The sequence below is a fragment of the Xenopus laevis genome, chromosome 6L, assembly GCF_017654675.1.
Source record: "Xenopus laevis strain J_2021 chromosome 6L, Xenopus_laevis_v10.1, whole genome shotgun sequence".
Classification (NCBI taxonomy): Eukaryota; Metazoa; Chordata; class Amphibia; order Anura; family Pipidae; genus Xenopus; species Xenopus laevis.
Genome location: NC_054381.1, coordinates 62255560 through 62278628, shown reverse-complemented (window position 1 = coordinate 62278628; position 23069 = coordinate 62255560). Strand labels below are relative to the sequence as shown.

At 39.0% G+C, this 23069-nt stretch overlaps 1 protein-coding gene across 5 annotated transcripts; it reads left to right on the top strand.

Moving 5' to 3' along the window:
• The first annotated feature begins 2507 nt into the window (after window positions 1-2507).
• ccr2.L (chemokine (C-C motif) receptor 2 L homeolog) lies at window positions 2508-22541 on the top strand. Of its 5 annotated transcripts, XM_041565519.1 has the most exons (4): window positions 2508-2866; window positions 17225-17410; window positions 17676-17732; window positions 20825-22541. In XM_041565519.1, the coding sequence occupies exon 4, from the start codon at window positions 20831-20833 to the stop codon at window positions 21887-21889; it is 1059 nt and encodes a 352-aa protein (XP_041421453.1). In that variant the 5' UTR covers window positions 2508-2866; window positions 17225-17410; window positions 17676-17732; window positions 20825-20830; the 3' UTR covers window positions 21890-22541.
• Window positions 22542-23069: the final 528 nt, after the last annotated feature.

Sequence of the window (23069 nt, the reverse complement as noted above, 5' to 3'; positions counted from 1 at the left end):
TACCTGTTGAAGAGCCTTCCGCCTGCCCCTAGTCAGGACTTTCTTGTCCCTGCTGGCACTGTTCCTCACAGCTCCTCACCTCCATGTGCTCCCCTGTGACATCATTGTGCATAATGCAAATGGAGGGGGGGTGAGGTGGCCAGCCAGGTTGCCTAGAGAGCTTGGTCGGCTTGGCCCGACTCTGCTTGACCATATTCACTTGCCTGATACTCCAGGCCTGTGCTCCTGTCAGCAGAAAACTGCACTGGCCAAGGGTTTTTCACAACAAGCACCATGAAGTGACCCTTTCACTCTACTGCATGCGAACATAATCACAGGCCTGGAGTATCAGGCAAATAAACACAATCATTGGGGATGCCTAACTTTTGCCCCCTCCCGTTATTATTATTTTCCTTCTCATTAAAAGGGGTTGGTCACCTTCCAAACTATTTTTTCAGTTCATCTGTTTTCAGTTATGTTCAATTGCTCTCTCATCTTTTATTTTTGACCATTATCCTAAACTGAAATTTAAAATTGAATGTTCCTCTCTCTGGATTTCATTAGTCCAGGTGCAGATTCTAAACTGTTACAATTTGCTATATTAAATGATACATTTCTCAGCAGCATCTGTGGCGTATTAGCAACTATTATATCAATTTTAACAGCTGCCTTTAATGAAACTCGGGAATTCTGCTCAACAGGGACAAAGATAAGAAATGTATCAACAGTTTACAGAGTCAGTGCCCCCCCCCCGCAAAGCTGCTTTAGAAAGACATAAAAAGGTGAAAAATAAAAGTAGGTGAAGAACTCCTTTACAGTAGTATATATGAACTATGGTATAATGGTTTATCCAACTTTGGTAGCACTGCTGGGCACAGTTTGTAAAAACGTGTGAATTTTAAAATGTTTACAATATGCTTTAGTGGTGTAGCTTAGCTGCATGGAGTACTCACACTCATAAAGAATGCAGGTGTATGCCTGCCCTCATTTTGATGAACTGATATCTGCTTTGATAAAAAAAAAAAATAACACAACACTTTCCTAACTATGGAATATTGTAGAACAGTGCTCTCCAACTTCTGTGTTATCGAGGGCCGACATTTTTCTGGCCTACATGAGGGAGGGCCGATAATGGAAGTCAGTGTTGACCACTCCCTGTTTTAAACCATATTCACTTTAATCCACACCCATGTCACCACAAGACCATATCCACATTAATTGTGGTAGCACACCAAAAAAACCAAATGGTTGATGCTCACTGCAGGGATATCACTTATCACTCATATCTGAAAAAAAAGTTAAGTCATATTAAAGCATAACCTTAAAGCCATGTACCTCCTCATCCCCTGTGGATAACACAGCACCCCCAGCACATGATTAAACACCTTAGGGCCCCCTAACAGACTAAAATTGCTAGCAAGAGCAGTGCTTCACCAAGGAGGAAAATTATAGGGTTAGTGATCCCAGACAAAACCAAATCTAGTTACCAAAGTGAAAATAATCCCAAGGTATTGCTCCAAGTTGGCATTCTCTAATGGGATCAAGTACATTGACTTGTTATACCTGCTGTTGAGCCTTTAACTTTATAGGATTCTGCCTTCTACTCCATCTGGGTAATGATCTGCGAATACCTATTTCTCTTTTTTGGATAATCAATAAATATACTGTTCATGGTTGCGAAGCCCTGGTCACTCAGTTTATTTTTAATGATGTATGTGTGAGTCAAAGTTTAGCTTCAATACCCTTTTCTTCATCAGGGTTCCACTGAGAAAGATGATTGCATGTAGCAGGTGTTCTACAAGGAATGCAGTGGTGGAACTAAGGAAGTGGTGGAACTAGATATTAATGGGCCCCACAGCAAATTAATTGTCATGCCCCCAAAATATCCAGAGGGTGACCTTTTTTTACAAATATTTATTGAAATTGTTTATGAATTAGGGCTTCATGGGGCCCCTATACCTCCTGGGCCCTCCTGCAACCACAGGGTCTGCTTCCTCTATAGTTACACCCATGAAAGCAGGTGTAGTAGTAAGGGATTCAGCTGACAAGCTCTCCAGGGTGTTATATTATATTCTGTTATATTGAAATGTTGGGGATTCTTTCATAATGAATGGTAAAACTTTTACTACATCAAAAGGGGATTTTAGAGGAGCTAGAATTATTACTGAGTTGCAGAATATTCCTATCATTGATAAAGAGTGCTCAGGATATATTTAATATGACATTTATAAAACAAGTAAAAACTGTAAGCCAGTATTTTTCAAAAATTATAATGTATAATTCAGAATAATGTTTGTTATAAGCTTGTGTGTTTCCAGAAATGATTTACCATAAAGAATAGAATGTAATATAATTGTTGTGTTTCACATATAATTAGCTGTTCATTGTTAATTCTAGTTCCTTTATGAAACCACATGCAACAAGGAATGCAATAGGCAGAGATCAACAATGACAGATGCAATTATGCAAAAAAAAAGTTCTTCCCATTTTTAAAATAATGACTTCCTTTAAGCATTTTGACATTTTTATTGGGGAGGATATGTAGACCTTTACACATTCCTTAAATGTCTCTCATAGACCACTGGAACTTTTGTATTACTTACAAAACAAATTGAATATGTTTTTGAGGCTATTCAATGCCAATATTGGCTACACAAGTATGAGACCATGCATCATTACTGTAGATCAGTTTTATTAACATATTATATGCTTGTTTTAACTTCAGCTGCACAGAAACTTTGTAGAAGAAGGTTTCTGCAGACCTGCTTTGACACAGGAAATGATGAGCTGGATAGCTATTTATAAAACTCCAGCATAACCAAGACTGTTTTATTTCTTTTTACAAGAAGCTGGCATAAGTATAAGCTAGAAGAAAAAGGTACCTACAGTAAGTTTATTTTATTTTTCTATTTATTGATACTTGTGTTTTATATGAATAACTCATTTTATTTCTGCAGATATACTTTTAGTTTAAGACTGAATAACACTTAGACCTTGCATTAAGGTTACCAGATCACCTGAAAATTCCGTGACACTTCTAGAAAACCCAGCAGAACTGCAATCTAATTTAAATGCAATCAGTGAAGCCCTGCAGCATTTATTAAATGTGCACCTGAATTGAATTCTGCCCCTTTATTGATCTGCTGGTTTCTTCTTTTGAAACAATATAGCAGAAGTCAGCCTTGCATTCACAAGTCTGTAATTCTACTACATTGGTTCAAAAAAAGAACCACTAGAAAAGAATACATAAATGGGTCAGGCAAAGGCCACAGCTGTATTTACAAATACATTTAAAAAATACAGACAGTTTGCAATTCATCTATATTATAAACTTGCTTAATTTTTTGGATTTAAATACCTGTTAAAATGAAACGTGCTATTCTTGGTAATGTACCGATTCATTACAGTGTAGAAACTTTTATGTTTTTTGAATGGATAACGCCCTATTGATTTGCATTGTTTATGTAGTGTTTGTAATTTTTTGGAGCTTAATTATTCAGTGGGTTGTTTGATCTCAATTCTACTATTGATCTCTAACAGCCCTCAGCACAGGATGCTGAAGGTTAACTTAAGTATTAATAACCTGAAAAATAATTGGAACTGCTGGGCATTTTCAGTCTGATAATTAGTAAATCTACCGCATAACTGCAGCAGCCATTGCCAAATGGATTCTGGGAGGCATTAAGTTTACTGAGTTAAGAAATTAATGAGCTATAAATGATCCAATCCAGAGACTCTAAGGGTTCTTACTGACAAGTGGTTGAAGCTGCGCTCCCCTGCATTCCGTTTTTCTGCATTCAGCCACAGGGGAGCGTAGGAATAGACACATTAGGTTTTTTTTAATGGGGCTGTACTCACACAGGCGCGTTTAGGCGCCGAACGCAGGTTGATATACAACATGCTGCATTTTTCCTGCGTTCGGCACCTACACGCGCCTGTGTGAGTACAGCCCCATTGAAAAAAACTTAATGCGTATTTTCCTGCGCTCCCCTGCGGCTGAACGTAGAAAAACGGAACGCAGGGGAGCGCAGCTTCAACCGCTCGTCAGTAAGAGCCCTTAGGGCAATGACACGCTGCATTTTTTTTCCCAAACCCTTGCAATCTTTCCTGACAATCCAAGCCTACCAAAGGGACCTGGTCCCTGATCTGCCACTTCTTAAATCCAGTACCAGACTTAGGGCTCTTACACACGGGCGTTCAGCCGCAGGGGAGCACAGGAATAGACGCAAGTCATTATTTGAAATGGGGCTGTACTCACTCAGGCGCGTGTAGGCGCCGAACGTAGGTTCAGACGCAACATGCTGCATTTTTCCTGCGTTCGGCGCCTACACGCGCCTGAGTGAGTACAGCCCCATTTCAAATAATGACTTGCGTCTATTCCTGCGCTCCCCTGCGGCTGAACGCCAAAAAACGGAACGCAGGGGAGCGCAGGTCGGAACGCCCGTGTGTAAGAGCCCTAATATGTACCACTAACCTCTCACTCCTGGATTTAACCACAAGTTAAGGCGACCGGATTTTCAGAGAGAAATCCAGGGACAGGGGAGAATATGGAGGCGCAAAGTGAGGCTAAATTTTTAGACCATGCCCACTTTGCAACACTCACCCTCTGTGAATATTATATATATATATATATATATATATATATATATATATATATATATAAAATGTAGTGGCAATTCCATGTTAAATACCTCCAGAACTCACAGCAGGATTGCACAAAGGCAATTTCATGTATAGTATCCCCAGAACTCACAGCATGATGGCACAAAGGCAGTTTCATATATAATACACCCAGAACTCACAGCAGGATGGCACAAAAGCATTTTCATGTATAATACCCCCAGAACTCACCCTAAGATGGCACAAAGGCAATTTTATGTGTAATACCCCCAGAACTCACCGCAGGATGGCACAAAGGCAATTTTATAGATAATACCCCCAGAACTCACAACAGGATGGCACCTAGGCAAGTTTATGTATAATACCCCCAGAACCCATAGCAGAATGACACAAAGGCAATTTCATGTATAATCCCCCCCCCCCTCCAGAACTCATAGCTATATTGGGAATTCCATGCATAATAGTTCCTTCCCTCCCCTCACCAAAAGGAAGCTCTTTTGCTTCTTGCTTCTTCAAGTTCCGGCTCTTCTGCTGAATATAGGTTCCTGCTTGCGCCCCTAGTGGTAAAAAATTCAGTGCAGGTTCTAATAATATTTCTGCACAAGCCACAAGGATTTTTTATAGTTATTCTGCTAGACCGGGAAGCTTCATAAGGCAATTCTCTACAGGAACCAAAGTCTTGAAATGGGGCCTGTCCCTGTGGGTCAGCTTAGCACAAGTGTCTTGTTTGAGCTCAGAATAAAAATAGTTGCCTCCGTCCATGCATATCATGGTTTAGACATCATTAACACAAAAAACTGTTATCCTCCTCCATAATTCCAGAGAGCTTGTTCAGCCCTGGAGCAATTTTATGTGTACTAAGCATAAACATTTTGGGGCTTATGAGCATTCATGAGAGGGAAGAGTGAAATATTGCTTTTTTTTTCAAATTATTTTTATTGAGTTTTAACTGTCCCAAAAACAAACAAAAATAAAATACAGATGCAAATTAACACAGTTTTCTATGACAGTCGGCATACAAACTCAGATGTTTCATTCCGCCTGTATGACATCTTGTTATTAATACAATATCTATATATCACTTATGTCCAGCAGATTGACTGTCTCTATATATTAATGTAACAAAGATCTGTGTTGAGCAATTACTGTTAACAATAAAGTAATAATTTTCCCTCTATTCACACTACTGTCTTTCTTGACCCTTGGAAAAAAAAAAAAATACAAAAAAAAAAAAGGGTGGGGAGATGGATTACCCACTCATGAGTCAGCCTGAGGTAGCAGGCCTGGTAGATGTTCAGAGAGCCATAGAGACCATACCGTATCAAACTTTTTTGGGCAACCCCTACTCAAGTATGTAAGCTGATACATAGGAACGGAGGCATTTACCATTTCCACCCACTGTTTCCTTTTTGGGGGTTGTTTCAATTTCCAAGTGAGAGCAATAAGTCTCTTTGCTTGAATTAGAAAGTAACATAGTAATGCTCTTTCTGCCGGGTTAGGGCCGGTTTCCTCTACTTGGTTCAGTAGAAGGATTAGTGGATCAAGTGGGATTATGAGAGTCATTATTTTACTTATTTCGGTAGACGCTTTTCCCCAAAATTTCTGTATGTGCCAACAACTCCATACCATGTGGATGTAATCCGCCAGAGTGAGACCACATTTTGGGCAGATGTCTGGGATGTCGGAATTTATTAGGTGTAACCTGTGTAGTGTTAGGTAGGATCTATGCAAGTATCTAAACTGTATCATTTTATCTTTAGCAATGATTAACAGTGCGCTGTGTGTTTCCAGTATTTCTTCCCATATTTCAGAAGTGAGGTTCGGTATATCCCGGATCCATTTAGCATAAAGGGTTGGTAGGACTGGGTTCTCTGGTATATTTAATAGAGAGTAAAATTGGGAGATTGGTTTTGGAAGCTCAGGGGTAAATATAATTTCTTCTAGTCTCCGAGGGGAGGAATCAATATAAGGGATGCCAAATTGAGCTTTCCAGGCATGTCTAAGTTGAATATAACGTAAAAACATCTGATTCGGTAAATTATATTTGGCCTTCAGTGAGTCAAAGGACATTAAAGCCCCATTTTCCGTGATAAGGTCTAAGTATTTAATATTGTATTGGGCCCATATCCCAGGGTCTGGAATAGTTTGTAAATGTGGGAGTTGAGGATTGTACCATAGAGGGGTATATGTAGAGGCATATGGGTCTTTTCTGGGAAAGTGCATTAGGGCCATCTTCCAGACTTGTACATTTGCTTTTGTTAAGGGGGATATGGTCGATTTCCTTCTAGTACCACGGTAAAGGAGGTTTTTTAATGCCTCATACAATCCCACTGTTTGCGCTTCAATAGTTGTGGCTGCATTTTGGGGTGTCGGGGCTGCCCACCACCCTGATGTTACTAGCTTGGTGGCTAAATAGTAGTGAAACAGATTAGGAGCCACCAGCCCCCCCTTATCGGCGGGTATTGTAAAACTGTAAGAGACGTAAGGGGAGATGCGGTGGCCCAGTAGTGTGTAGAAAGCAATGATTTTAACCTATGGAAATATTTGCTAGGGATGGTGAGAGGGGCTTGGCGAAATAAATTTAGGAAGTAGGATCATCTTAAAGAGATTTATTCTGCCTAGTAGAGTTAACGGAAATAAATTCCATAATTTGGTTTTAGATTCTAGCAGGGGTAATAATGGGTCAAGGTTGAGTTCCATGAATTTGGTCTATTCTATGAATATGAACACCAAAGTATTTAAAGGAGGATGTCCATTGTAAAGGAGCTTGGTAAGCTTGGTCGTCTACAGTGAATGCATCTATCGCAAAGATTTGGGATTTAGCCCAATTTATCTTCAGGCCTGAGTATGTTTTGTAGTTGTTAATCACGGTAAGGGCTGCATCTAAGGCTCCATAGGGGTTTTCTAGAAATAAAATAGTGTCATCTGCATACATTCCAACTGTTTCTGTGACTGATCCTAGCCTAAGTCCCTTCACCTCACTTGAGTGTTTCAAAGGGGATGCTTAGGGTTCCATGGCTAGTGCAAACAACAAAGGGGAGAGAGGGCATCCTTGCCTGGTGCCTCTACTAAGTGAGAAAGAGTCTGAGATGGTATGGTTGGTTTTAAGGTGAGTTGTTGGGTTTGGGTATAATGCTGCTACTCATTTTCTAAAGTTAGGGCCTATACCAATGGATTCCATGATGGACCAAAGAAAGCTCCATTACACAGAATCAAACGCTTTCTCATTATCTAGCGCTACTATGACTCGATTTCCTGTTTATTGTCATGTTAATATATAGCCTGCGAATATTTATGTTGGTCGTGCGACCTGGTATAAACCCTGTTTGATCGGGAGAGACTAATTTCATTATTACTTGATTTAATCTTTGAGAAAGGATTTTGGCCAGGATCTTAGCATCTATATTTATCAGTGAGATCAGTCTATACGAGGCACAATCAAGTGGGTCCTTCCCTGACTTAAGAATGAGTGTTATGAGTGCTTCATGCATAGATGGGGTAAGGTTTCTTCAAACTGAACTTCATTAAATAGGGAGGTGAGGATAGGTATCAGTTGTTTCTCATACTTAGAATAGAAATCTGTCGGAAGCCCATCCACCCCTGGGGTTTTACCTGGGGTCAAGTTAGAGACTGCTTCCTGCACTTCTGCTTCCGATATGGGGTCTTCTAATAAGGCTACCTCTATGGGTTCTAGTCTAGAAAGGGGAATAGTATTAAGGTATTACTGTATCTGTTCCCTAGGGCGGGACACACGTGAAGTATACAACTGTGAATAAAAGTGGGTGAAGACTGAATTTATTTCTTTAGGGTCTGTATAAGTGGAACCCTTGCTATTCTTGACTGCTGGAAAATTGGTAAAAGGAGAGATTTCCCTAGACAACAAAGCCAACAGTCTGCCATTTTTATCCCCTGTTGCGAATACATTAGCTTTGTTAAATAATAATGACTTTTTGACTTGTTTCGTTAGAATTACTTGTAAGGTATTCTGGCTTGTAAGCCAACTAGCCTTGGTTTGTGGGGAAGGGTTCTGACAAAATAGCTTTTCTGCTGCTATGACTTGTGGTTCTAGTTTGTCTACTTCCTCTTGCATTTTAACATTGAATTGCTTGATCTGTTGTATATAGGCTCCTGTAGCATATGCTTTTAAGGAGTCCCACACGCCTGGGGTGATGCTGTCCCTTTGTTAATGTCAACATACATTTCTATTTCTTTTTCTACTGAGTCTGCTATGGAGTTTTGGCATACCCAGAAACTATTGAGTCTCCATACCTTATTGACTGGGGAGGTGTGTACTTCTATTTTTAAAAGGAGGGGAGAGTGATCCTAAATGCCCCCTGGCAATATTTCAATTGAAGTAGTTTGCGTCTCAATGTCTGGTGTGCTCAAGGCTAGATCAATTCTAGACATTGTATTATAAGACGCTGAGTAGCATGTATATCTCCTCTCCCCAGGATGCTTTACCCTCCAGAGATCTTTAAGATTGTAGGTGGAGACCCAGTTTGTCAGTGTGTGATTGGGCTTATTACTGGGGCGTAATCTATCTATTCCTTCAGACATAACTGCATTAAAGTCGCCCATAAAAAGAAGGGTTGCTGATGGAAGAGTACCTTATCCATTATGAGGGACAGCAGTGGCCCACTAGTAGGAGGGGGTGCATATACATTCACAATAATATATGGTTTACTATGCAAATTACATGACATAATAATAAAATGGCCTTCAGCGTCTGTTATCAACTTATTCAGGTAGAATACACAGTTTCTCTTTATCAATATAGAGACTCCTCTAGCAAAAGAGGAGTAAGTGGAGTGGTATGATGCCCCCAACCAGGGTTTTTTCATAGTAAGTACTTTACCACCGTCCAAGTGGGTTTCCTGGAGTAGTATCAAATGCGGTTGACCCTCCGAATGGTTTTAAAGACCAAACCTTTCTTTATTGGACTGCCCAGCCCTCTGACTTTCCATAAAAGGAGTGTAACTTCAGCCATTTTCTTGATAGTGTATGTAGGTCAGAAGGTAAAATCTCCGAAGTTTGTAATCCAAGGTTATGTCACAGATCCCAGGTCGGTCATCAAATGGGCTCCTTCTTTTTAATGAAGAATGGAGGAAAATATGAGGGAGACAGTAGGGCAGCCTTGCTGCCAGGTTAACTTATGAAAATTATCCACCCTACCTGCTCATCCCCAATTTGAGCAGGCTTGGATCCCAACAAAAATTACCATACCTGGGTTAAACTTGGGAGTGAACCAGCGGACTTTAGAGTAGTTCCTTGGTTCTGAGGCTTTTTCCCTGGTGTGGTCTGAAAGGGTATTAAAGCTATATATATATAAACTGATAAAGGTAGTGTCCACATATTGCAAAAGTCGTAGGATTCACAGTCATGACAGCTTGAAATTTGGATATGCATATTTAGAAATATTGTTGTGATTTTACCCTGTTTAAAGGCAGTTTTAGTGTCACGGAATGGGAGTGCTGTAAATGTGGACACACCATATTGTGTGCGCCCCTCTAGAAAAGGGTTTTACATCTGATATGAGTACTGTAAACTATTATTTTTGGATATTTTCAACCACAAAGAATATTCTTGGCCTGCCTTCAATAGCCCAACAAGTGCAGATAACTTTAAATTGACCATTTCTAATAATTCCAGAATTTCTGAAATGTAGGCTATATCAACATTATGTATAAATGCATTAATTTCCCATATGCTAATGAATAGTGAGTAAAACTACTGTACACTATTACATTTTTGCAATTACTGTTCTATGTCACGGAAGTGGGCAGAGTAAAGTGACATAGTGGCTTTCACGTGCAAACCATAGTTGCAAACTTTAACCATCACTGAAACTCTCTCTTACCTTAGAAGTAAAATAAAATGTAGAGTACTTTTGGGCTCCATATCCTGCAGTTCAGGTGCTGAAATGCACTCAAATTTGGAAGAAAAACACCAGACATTGCTAAAACAAATTCTTTCAGCTCTACAGAATATTAAATTTCTTTTTTCTTTTTTTAAAATTCACCCTAATAGTAGCTACTGGCAACTCGAGGATATCATACATTAAGAGGCAGTTACCCAGTGTGCATTCTAATAAGCAGAATGGATAAAATATGTAGCAGGACCATGATCCCTGCTTGGCACATATAGTTAATTCTTCCCCTAAATTCCTTGTTGTCTTAATAGGAAACAAATTCTCTAAACTCATTTTGTGAAATTGTAATGCTTTTCCTCCATTTATTTTAAAAAAAGGGTTATCCTTTTCCTAGGAACCCTAATGTTATGCTTGATGATTTGCAAAAGCTTAAGTTTAGCTTCTAAACAGTTTCCCACATCACACTGAGCATGTGCAGTGTAACTGACATTCCAAACAAAATTCAATGATGGAAAACTCCTGTGACAGCTTTAAAGGCCTGAATCATTACTGTTATAGAGATGCTGAACTGCTAATATGGTGCAGTAAATTCAGTACATAAAATACTGCATTCTTTGATAACCCTGTATAACATTTCTCTGGTCTATATCACAATATAAATTCAATATATTTAGAGGTACTTTGTGCAACATTTTTTTCCTCTTTCAGTTCCCTAACCTGACTTCTGTTTTAAAATTTCTGCTGACAATCTAACTTTATTGTTGGAATTTACAAATTGAGTAATCTATGTCTTGACATCACAAGACTTACATTTGGAGTGCTCAACCCTTCAAATACAACCCCGTTCAGGGTATCAGGTGCTTAATCTAGAAGACCCCTTCCTGCCCAACAGGTCCAACATACAATGTAGAAACAAACCAGCAGCACACTGATTATAGTGAAATAAGTGATTTGTTGTTTATTTTAGCCCATGTACATACAAGGTAAGGGCAACGTTTCGGACCCCACTGGGCCCTTTATCAAGCCTTACATAGTGAACCAAAGCAGACAAGGGCTTTAAGTACCATAGCATTAATTTCATTGTGAAACGTTGCAATAATCTATTTAAAGGAGTGGTTCACTTTTAAGTTAATTTTTAGTTTGTTACAGAATGTCCAATTCTAAGTAACTTTTCATTTGGTCTTCATTATTTATTTTTTTATAGTCTTTTAATTATTTGCCTTCTTCCAGATTTCAAATGGGGGTCACATAGCCCATCTCAAAAACAAATGCTTTGTAAGATTACAAATGTATTGTTATTGGTTCTTTTATCTTTCTATTCAGGCCTTCTCCTATTCAAATTTCAGTCTCTTATTGAAATCATTACTTGGTTGTTAGGGTAATTTGGACCATAGCAACCAGATTGCTAAAATTGCAAACTGGAGAGCTGCTGAATAAAAAGCGAAATAACTCAAAAACAACAAATAAAACAAAATGAAAACCGATTAAAAATTGTCTCAGAATATCCCTCTCAACATCATACAAAAAGTTAACTCAAACGTAAAATAAGGTTAAACGGAGTATAGGGGGATTACAACTTCCTTTATCTGTACTGTTAGATGTAGTCTTGTATCTGTGGGCCTTATAGAGGTATGGGTGGTGTTCTCCATCCAGGTGAAGGTGGGTATGTTCATTGATAGGTGAGAATTTTTTTATTGGTCCAGGCCTAGTTTATTCATGGAAAGGGGGCTTTTATATACGGTAAGACATCTTCTGAATCAACTCACAGAGGTGGTTGGATGATTCTGGAAAGGTAGTCCTATAAGAGCCTATATTAAAAGATGGACCTCATTCATCAGCAGGGAGATGGGTCCCTGAGAAAAGGATGGTGAAATCAAACTCCCGCTCGTCACCTCTAAGGGGCGGCAATTGCAGACAGAGCTCCTTGACACTCGGCCCAGCACTACCTACTTCAATTCACAGTGATGTTCACAAATAGCAAATAGTGGCAATAATTTCATTTTTATTTTGTTGGAATCAATTTATATCAGCCATTGCTCCAGTCAATCGAATTGATTAAAGACTCTAAGACACCCATCCACATGTATTATAATGTCAATTTTCACCAGTAGCCAGTTTAACTATGGCACTATGGGTAAAAATGGAGAAAAAGAAGAAGCCTGTCCAGACTGTGACAACATGCAAACTCCACATGGAGTGAGATTGAACTCAGCATAACTGCTACAAAAAATGCACTTCTAGTTAAAAGGAAAAAATCTATTGCAAACTTTTATATAAGCTTCATCTCATGGAAATATGAAACTTTCTAATTTGAATCAGTTGAAAATTCTCTTTATGCAGTTTCTGAAATAAAGTCACTGCTCGGTATTCCTTTTCAGTGTCTGTCTCTCTATTTGCAGCTGAAAGTTATTCTGAAAAGACAGCTCTAATACATTGTCTAGGAAAATGGAGCCTAAATGTATTTGACCTAATTCTAGCTCCATCTCCTGCATGAAGAGAGATAGATTGCTGAGAGGGAGGGGTAATGAAGAGTAACTTGTTTATTTTTGAAACAAATAAACATTATTTTTAAAACATTATTCAAAGAAATATCCTTGTATTGTCTAGAAGAAAACCACAGTTTCTTATATTTAAAATATTACCATTTTTTAAAACACAAAACACAGTGATCAGAAAGAGGAAGCTGTGAGAATTTAGTGCATTTTGGACGAAAACTATATCTAACCACTGTGCATTAGACTAGAGTATTTTCTGGACTGAAACCAATGAAAGAATCCAAAGGAAGTAATAAGGAGCATTGAATTGCTGCATCTGTCATTGAGGATACTAACTAAAAACATAAGGGACCTACAGTACATAAGAGGTCCTTTCCTCAGATCCCGTGAAAACACTACTGTTATGTATCTACCTGCCCTCTTCACGTCACACGGAATAAAAATTCATATGGGAGGTGCAAAAGACAGTGTTGGTGGATGTAAACATAGTACTAAAACCTGTGGCAACTCTTCTCCATTCAATGCAAGGAGCAAAGTGAAAAATATTATGCATGGTTTTTTATTTTGCACATTGTACCCTGCCTTGGAGGTAGTAAATGATCATTGTATTGTTAAACCTCAAAAGGGTAGTATGGAGAGTAGGGTCTCCACCCCTCCTCCCTGTCCAGTGTCGGACTGGGAAACCAGAGGCCCACCAGAGGCCCACTCTCAGTACTAATATTCTTCATCTCCTCAATCAACCTCTATTCTCTTAGTTTGTTTTATTTACATACTATAATCTATTATTCCATCTATTTAGCATCTTTGTTCTCATAGAATAAGGTATGCCCATGAAATAGGCCAAAAGTTTAGCAACATGAGGGCCTATTGACACCTGGGCCCACCGGGAGTTTTCCTGGTATCCTGGTGGGCCAGTCCGACACTGTCCCTGTCTATCACCAGGTTCTATGTATTTAAATAAATTATAGGCCATCACTTGTGAGCGTTGCTAGGAAAGCAGTGTTTGTGGATGTCAGCCATGGTTTGGGTATGGCTAACAGTTAGAGAGAGCAGGAAAGAAATAGGTCATAAATGAACTAGTAACATTCCAGAGTACATAAATGTAAGTTAGATGAAAAATGTGGTATAAAGGAGCCTATGTATTAAGCTGTGTAAAAAAAACAGTGTTCCAATATTCTAGACATTTCTGCATAAATAACAGTGTACTCAAGAGTCAGACTGGGGGGTGTTGAGCCCACCAGGACAGTCACATCAGGGCCCCCCGCCATTCCCAGGGGCCCCCTGCCCAAGCTACAAAGCTCCCTCTGTCCCGCTTACTTCCTTCGCCAGCGCATAACTTTTTCCTGTGCATTTTTTCATGTGATTGGGCAGGATGGGAAGTTACAAAGGAGCACCAGAGTGCAGGCTGTGGAGAGCGGTTCTGGGCTGGCAGGGCACACGAGAGCTGGGAATCACTGGGGCTCATTTATCAACACTGGGCAAATTTGCCCATGGGCAGTTACCTATAGCAACCAATCAGTGATTAGCTTTTTGAAGCTAGCTGCAAGTAGAACAATGAATGCAACAATTTTTTCGGGGAGATTTGTGTAGAGGCCCATACATTTTATAGCCCTTATGGCTTCATTCCCTGCCAGTGCCTCCTTTCCACTGTTGCTAGGTTAAATCTCATGTAACATCTAATACCTCATTTGCATACCTATTTCATTGGTTCTAGGTTGTGACCACTTCCTGCAGTGCTGTAACAAAGTGCTTTGCAAAGTGGGGCACTTCATTCTTTGAGTCAACAAGGCCCCAGAAGTGATGGGGTACAGGGATCCTGTGAATGAAGTGAGCTAGTCTGTAGTGTAGTTCCCGTTATAGCACTCTATTGAGAGAGTGAGGCTAGCTAAAAAGAGCAGCTCAAGCTCCAACTACGAGGATAGAAGGGAGTAGCTCTCCCCCAGGCTTTGCTTTGCCTGTAGTGAAGGGACTGCAGTAGTGATGAGGTAATTAGGCTATGGTGTAACTTTGTTCCAAGTCTGCTGTGGGGGTCCCAGCCACATGAGGTACTGGAATCCTGGAATGTGATCTCTCAACTCCTATGCCTAGTGTGGTCTGTCTATATGCTGTCGCTGCTACACCTATGAATGTACTTGTATATGTACTGTGGCTACCTCATGTGTGAGTATTACAATCCATGTGGCGCTTTGTTGTACTGTTTTGCAAAAAAACCCTGGCATCCAACTCTAATTTTGTGTATTTTTGGCAGTAGTGAGTTGTAGTTTAACAACACACACATTTAGCACATGTGTTTCCATTTTTTCAAAAGCCCATCCTGGTGAAAGAGGGTCGTGTGTAGCCCATACTCTATCACACTAGTTGGTATTTGTCTAAATCAGCCAAATAGGTGCTACATTTGTTTTAAAGCGGATATGTAAAGTATGGATAACGGTGTATGGTGCTACTTGTATATGCAGAACTGTACATTTTTAGATTAAGGGGAAGAACAACCACAGAGGACAAACAAACAATAAAAATAAATATACAGTGATTATGGCATGTGGTAGGATACCAAGAAAAAAAACAAGTAATGCAAGCTGGAAGTGTAATATATTTTTGTGATCTAAAAGAGAGTTTTATAAATGTGCTGCCAAGATGAAAACTGAAACTGAGAACATGCAAGGAGATGGGAGATCTGCTTTCCTCCAATTCACCAGCATCCTACTAGACAACAGAAAGTAGGACATTATTTAAAAAATGACATGGACACATTTTAACTAAAACTCCCTATATGCTGTTGGTTTAGGAGTTTTGTTCAATTTGTTGTGTTAATGAAAATTATTTTTAACATGTTTTGTGCCAACCTCAAACTGGATGGTGCAATTCCTTTATTATTAAAGTGTAATAAGAAAGGAATTGAACGGTGTACCAAATAAGTCCTTGTGCCGAACATACTTTTTTGCCTATTGGTTTAATTAAGAAATATCAGTTTTTTTGGCACCAAACTAAAAAAAAAAAAATTTACTTTAGCTGGTTCTAAAGAGTCACTGTTTGAGGAGGGTGTTTTGCTTATAAGTCTCTAATTGATGCTGTTTACTGGGAGAGCAGCATAATTTACAGAAAAGTATTTAGTCCTATTTATTGTGCTATTAAAGAGCAAAGGTTAATATACAGTCATATGAAAAAGTTTGAACCCCTCTAAATTCTTTGGAGTTTTGTTTATTATTGGCTGAGCTTTCAAAGTAGCAACTTCCTTTTAATAAATAACATGCCTTATGGAAACAGTAGTTTTTTTCAGTGACATAACATTTATTGGATTAACAGAAAATATGCAATATGCATCATAACAAAATTAGAAAGGTGCTTAAATTTGGGCACCCCAACAGAGATATTACATCAATACTTAGTTGAGCCTCCATTTGCAAATGTAACAGCCTCTAGATGCCTCCTATAGCCTTTGATGGCAGTATTTTTGACCATTCGTCCATACAAAATCTCTCCAGTTCAGTCAAATTTGATGGCTGCCGAGCATGGACAGCCTGCTTCAAATCATCCAGCAGATTTTTCTTCAGAGGAGAGTCAAACAGAAGCACAACCTGCAATTGGCCACCTTAAATACCCTTTCTCATGATTGGACACACCTGCCTATAAAGTTCAAGGCTTATCAAGCTAATCAAACCAATTTGGTGTTGCCAGTAATCAGTATTGATCATTCACATGCATTCAAATGAGCAAAATTACAAGGGTACCCACATTATAGCACAGCCAGTTTTTCACATTTGATTTAATATCATACAACTGAATACTGCTTCACTAAAAATCTTTGTTCAGAAAACAACCCAGTACTCAGGAAATGAAAGACATACCACTTATCTTTTTTGTTGAAAGTGGAGTAAATTATTATGCAGCCTGAGAGGGGTTCCCAAACTTTTTCATACGACTGTAGGTGCATATACGTTTCCTTCCATTCTTACATCCTATATTTTGATTGACTTTGCTTGGCAGATCAGTTTTTAGATATGTGCCAGGTGATTGCTTTTTTTCAGTCAGATGTCAATATGAATCACACTTTGAAATGTAAATGGTACAAAGTGTTTGTTATTGTTGGAGGTAGTTAAAGGAAAACTATACCCCGAACAATGTAGGTCTCTATAAAAATATATTGCATAAAACAGCTCATACAGTATGTAAAATCCTGTTTCACTTAAATAAACTGTTTGCATAATACTTTTTTAGTAGTATGTGCCATTGGGTAATCCTAAATAGAAAATTGTCTCTTTAGGTACTTGATGCCGCCCCCTGGAATCCTATGATTCACAGTGCACACAAACAAACCATACATGACTCAATTAATGGGCAAAGTTCTGTCTTTTGCTTGTACACATCTTCCTGTTAGTTAGAACCGCCTTATTTCTGGTCAGGTGATCTCTGAGGCAACACACAGACCATCACAAAATGGTGGCTCAAGGTAAGAGATGTAAAAAGGCAATATTTACTTTCTTGCTTACTGTAAGGAAAGATAGTTAGTAAATACAATATAGAAGGGCTGATACAATATGATACTGGATCTAATACTGGGGGCCTGTTCTAGCACTGGTTCAACTGTTAATCTCTTTTCTGTACCTTGCATGTATACACCTTTTAAAATTTGTTTTAATTCTCAGAATGATGCACCCACCATTTATTTCAAGCTGTGCTGTACTGTAATTTTTTATATATCTTTATCTATTTAGATACCTCTTTCATATAATTCATCTCCTGAATTGGGCAGAACTGTGGTAGCTATATTGGTAAGTCCATTTATCACAATCTCTATCAGGTTTGTAACACATTGCAGATGGCAGGCTCATGAACATAACACGTTGACAAAAGTGATCTTGGGGCCCAAAACTACTTGAAAATTCAGGCCCCAATCTGCATTACTTAGCCCAGTCCCCTCCTACTAATAAATGAAAACAGGAAATGACAGGCTAGTTATTTTAGGGTGAAAGAGGCAAGAAAAAAGAAATGATGAAAGACAGTAAAACAAAAGATTCTAGTGTTTGTGAGGTAAAAAAAAAGCTTTGTAAAGTAGAAAGAGGGAGTTGTAAGAAAACAATCGGCATGGTATGAAAAATGTTTTGGACAATTAGACTCCACACAGTCTGAAAATCATATAACCTTCATTTTTTTTATGACTATATCTTCAGCTTTAGAAAAGGGCTGGGCTGTGCCTCCAGCATGCTGGACAGCAAAGCTATTCCCCGAGACAGAAATGCTGCCTGAATGAGCAGTACGTGCACACACTATGCTGCAAGAATCTATTTCTTAGATTCTTAAGGAAACCAGTCTGTGAGAAGTCAAAACTCAGACAGTCAGGCCCTGGTTGGAATCAAAGCCTAGGACTCCAGTGCTGCAATCTCATAATGTTGACCATTAACCTATCTAAATATTATTTTAACAACAGTGAGATAAAAAAAATTGCAGATAGGGCTTTTTGCAACACCAATTAAATCCTTCTTTACCCTTGTCTTTTGTGTGGAACATGCATTTTTTAAAGATAAGCAGATTCAAAAATAAACCTATACTTAATATATATTCATTAATATAAAAAATACAATCTTTTTTACCTGCAATTACCCATTATTTTAACAGCAATTCCCTCCAATTTTCTCTGGCTGAACTATCTCTAAAATAATAAGTGCTTCTCCCATTCTGGACAGCAGGTTGTTTCATGTGATTGCTTCTCACTAAGGCTAACTGTGGAGAGAAACAACCCAGCATTCTTCCTCTTTGTCCAGAACATGGAGTAATCAGAGTGAATGGAGAGAAGGGGGATTACAGGCAAAACATTGCACTTTTTATAAAAATGGTACAGATTTTTAATGAATGTTTATTGAAGAAAATTTCCTCATTCATTGGAGAACCTAAAACCATTGTTTTTATTTTTTCAACTTTACATTCCATTTAAGGAACAAGATAATGCTCAGTAACTTATATTAATACCTACAGGCCTGTCCAACTGGCAGCCCGCGACCCTCACATGAAAGCCTGCCTGTTACCATGTGTAAACTTTCAAAGGTATCACAACAGAGATAACTGGCCCCTGCATTGTTTAAACCTCAAATTCAGACTGTAATTCCCTGTATTGTTCACACATGTAATCCCCCCTGCGTTGTTCACACCTGAGACACCTCTATTGTTAACATCCTAAATCCCTGTACTGTTCACACCTGAGACCCAGACTGAAACTGCCCACATGTTCACACCTTATTCAAAATGCTAATAGAGTACCACTGTATCACTGTATGTAATACATCTTCGAATGGTCCTAATGGGTTTCCATGTCTCCTGCTCTGTTCTGTTCCCTGTGCCTGCCCTATGCTCCCCATGTGTGCCATACTCTGCCTGCCCTCTGCTCCTTGTGTGTGCCATACACTGCCTGCCCTATTCTGTTTTGTGTGCCCAACTCTGCCTGTCCTATGCTCCCTGTGTGTGCTATACTCTGCCTGTCCTCTGCTCCCTTCGTGTGCCATACTCTGCCTGCCCTATGCTCCCTGTGTGTGTCATACTCTGCCTGCCCTATGCTCCCTGTGTGTACCATCCTCTGCCTGTCCTCTGCTCCCTGTGTGTGTCATACTCTGTCTGCCGTATGCTCCCTGGGTGTGTCATACTCTGCCTGCCCTATGCCTCCTGTGTGTGCCATACTCTGCCTGTCCTATGCTCACTGTGTGTGCCATACTCTGCCTGCCCAATGCTCCCTGTGTGTGTCATACTCTGTCTGCCTTATGCTCCCTGTGTGTATCATACTCTGCCTGCCCTATGCTCACTGTGTGTGTCATACTCTGCCTGCCCTTTGTTTCCTGTGTGTGTCATACTCTGCCTGCCCTATACTCCCTGTGCCTGCCATACTCTGCCCGCCCTATGTTCCCTGGGTGTGCCATACTCTGCCTTCCGTATGCTCCCTGGGTGTGCCATACTCTGCCCACCTTATGCTCCCTGGGTGTGACAGTTTATGCCTGCCCTATACTCCCTGTGTCTGCCATACTCTGCCCGCCCTATGCTCCCTGGGTGTGCCATACTATGCCTTCCCTATTGTGCTTGGTTGTGCCATACTCTGCCAGTGTCTGCCGTTCTCTGCCTTCCCCATGTGTGCCCTGCTCTACCTGTGGAACATAAGCCTGGTATTTGTTCTGGGGGTTTGTTAGCATTTAAAAATTATTGCTAGTTGCCCCTAAGGTGTTTAATCGTGTGCTGGGGAGGGGGGGTGCGTTATCCACAGGGGAGGAGGAAGTATGTGTATTTAAAGGAGAAGGAATATCATTTTACAATTGGGGTGCCAAAAGTTAGGCACCCCCAAGTGACTATTTTTACTTACCTGACACCCCTGGGCCGGTGCTCTGATCAGCAGAAAACTGCACAGGCCCGGGGATATTCTAGCGAGCACCTCGGAGAGATCCTCTTCCTGCTTCATTGGTTTTCAAATTTCCCAGGGCAGACGCATGAGCAATAGAGCAAAAAAGCCAAGTTTTTCGTTAAGGTACAACATTTTACAACAGAGGCTATATGATATTGATTATTACATTATATATATTATAATTTGTATTATATTATTATATCTATTATAATTATCTATTATAATTATTATTATATTATATCTATTAAATTATGTCTGGAACAATTGTCCCCCTCTAAGGCAAAATAACTTCACCTTGAGGTTATTTTTTTTTTTTGCTTTCCTCTGTATAAGCTATAAACCACTGTTAGCAGGAACTGTTTGCAGAAATCTGATGATTTTTCATAAACCTATTACTATGTAATTGTGTCCCTGTACAAGTAGCAATAGATACAGGTAGTTTTTGTATAGAATATATGTAAGTTTTTTTTTTTAAATTTCTTACAGCTGAAGATGAACCATACACAAGCATATGATGGGGGTGTTACGACAGATTATTATGACTCAGATTACTCGCCCTGCGAAAAAGATGATATCAAGCAGAAAGCAGCTAAATTCCTTGTACCGGTTTACATTTTTGTGTTTTTACTTGGCATTATTGGAAATGCTCTTGTCATAATAATATTGATCCAATACAAAAAGCTCAGAAACATGACAGATATCTACTTACTGAACCTGGCAATATCAGATTTACTTTTTGTCATCTCATTACCATTTTGGGCTTATTACATTACAAAAGACTGGGTATTTGGAGATGCACTGTGTAAAATTTTATCTGGGCTATATCTAACTGGATTCTATGGTGCAAGTTTTTTTATTATACTTCTTACTCTTGATCGATATTTGGCAATTGTGCATGTTATTTTTGCTATGAAAGTTCGGACTGTAAAATTTAGTATATTTACGAGCATCGTCCTCTGGGGAATAGCTGTTTTATTTTCTCTCCCTGGATTTATATTTTATAAAGCAGAAAAACAGATTGATGTTTGGACATGCAGTCCCTATTATACAGGGGCATGGAAAACTATATTTACTCTTGTGATGTCTATATTGGGACTTTTCATTCCTCTAGTGGTTATGATATTTTGCTATTCAAGAATAATATATACTCTTCTTCGATGTAAGAGCGAGAGAAAAAAGCACAAAGCTGTAAAACTTATTTTCATTATAATGGTTGTGTTTTTTATTTTTTGGATGCCCTACAACATTGTTTATATTATGCACTCCTTTCAAGACTCGGACAGCATAAATGCCTGCAAGATGAACAAAAAATTAGATGAAGCAGTGCAATGGGCAGAGGCCATTTCTTATTTTCACTGTTGCTTGAATCCCGTTATATATGCTTTCGTTGGAGAGAAGTTTAGAAAATACCTCTTTATTTTTCTAAAAAAAGTACTTCCAGGCTGGTCTTTTTGCTCTAGCCACTTTAGCACCCATATGTCTTTGCATGAACGCCACAGTTCTTTGTATACTCCATCAACTGGGGAGCACGATATCTCTGCAGTTCTGTAAAGTTTAACTGTCTGAGATGGTTTGGCTTAAATAAGTAATGCATTAACTCTGCTGTTAAGAAGTGCAAAAAGTGAAATAAATAGGTGCAATAAAATACCAATTTGTTTGTATTCTGTACCAACTGTATCAGGCAAATGCTCACAGTAGGTGAAATAACCAAATCCCAATATAATGGGAAGAACCTGATCATTATTTAATGTCCCATGATGTCAGAGAGTAACTAATACTGTGTATCCCGCTAAGCCCTGCCCAATCTACTTCCATGTTCTAAATGTACTCAATATTGCCTCTGCCCACACCATGCCAACTGCAGATCCTTACATACATAGTGACAGAAGAACTATAAACAGACAAAAGAATAATGTTGTGCAATGGATTGAATACAGCCCTGTATCTGGTATATTTCATATGTTCACATTTAATGGTATAAGTGCCAGTCCTTTGTAAAATAAATACACATTTAAAAAATGGCATATTAATTATTTATTATGATCATTCTGACAATGCTAAAACTCCACATCAACTCCTCTGGTAGACAATGCAGTGTCAATAAATGAATAGCAAATATGGAAAAACCTGTAGAAAAAGATATGTATATAATAATGTATATTTTGCTTTGGAATGTATTTACATTAAATATGCAATAAGAGTACAATGTGTGCATTATTTTTTTCTTACTTCTGATTCAACATTGTGCAGGTTTTGCCGTCAGGATCCTAGCATGCTGGTACAGCTATAAGAATAGTTATCCAGTTGCTCCGAATTAAGCTCTGAATTACAGGAAGGTCATCTCCTATAGACTACAAAGAATTCAAAAATGTAAAACATATTCCCTTTTTCTCTGTAGTAATAAACCCTAGCATCTTCTCCCTGAATCGCACCACCATGGTGTCTCACAATAGCATGTATCTCTGTCTAAAAAATGTGGAGAAGCACATTGGGCTTATCAGGTGACACCGCTTAGAGTTCTTTACTTTACATTCACAGTTGAAACCAGGTCCAGAGAAACATAAAAAACCGGAAAACTGAATCTACTCCATATTTTGTTTTGCAAGGTAGAGAATTCGATACCAATGCACAGGAAAGAATAATTCTATTCTGCAGGGGATTATCTGTTCACTAATGAGGTAATTGTCAGCCTTGTAAGAACCAAACATGGAGTTGTTTCAATTTCCCTGTT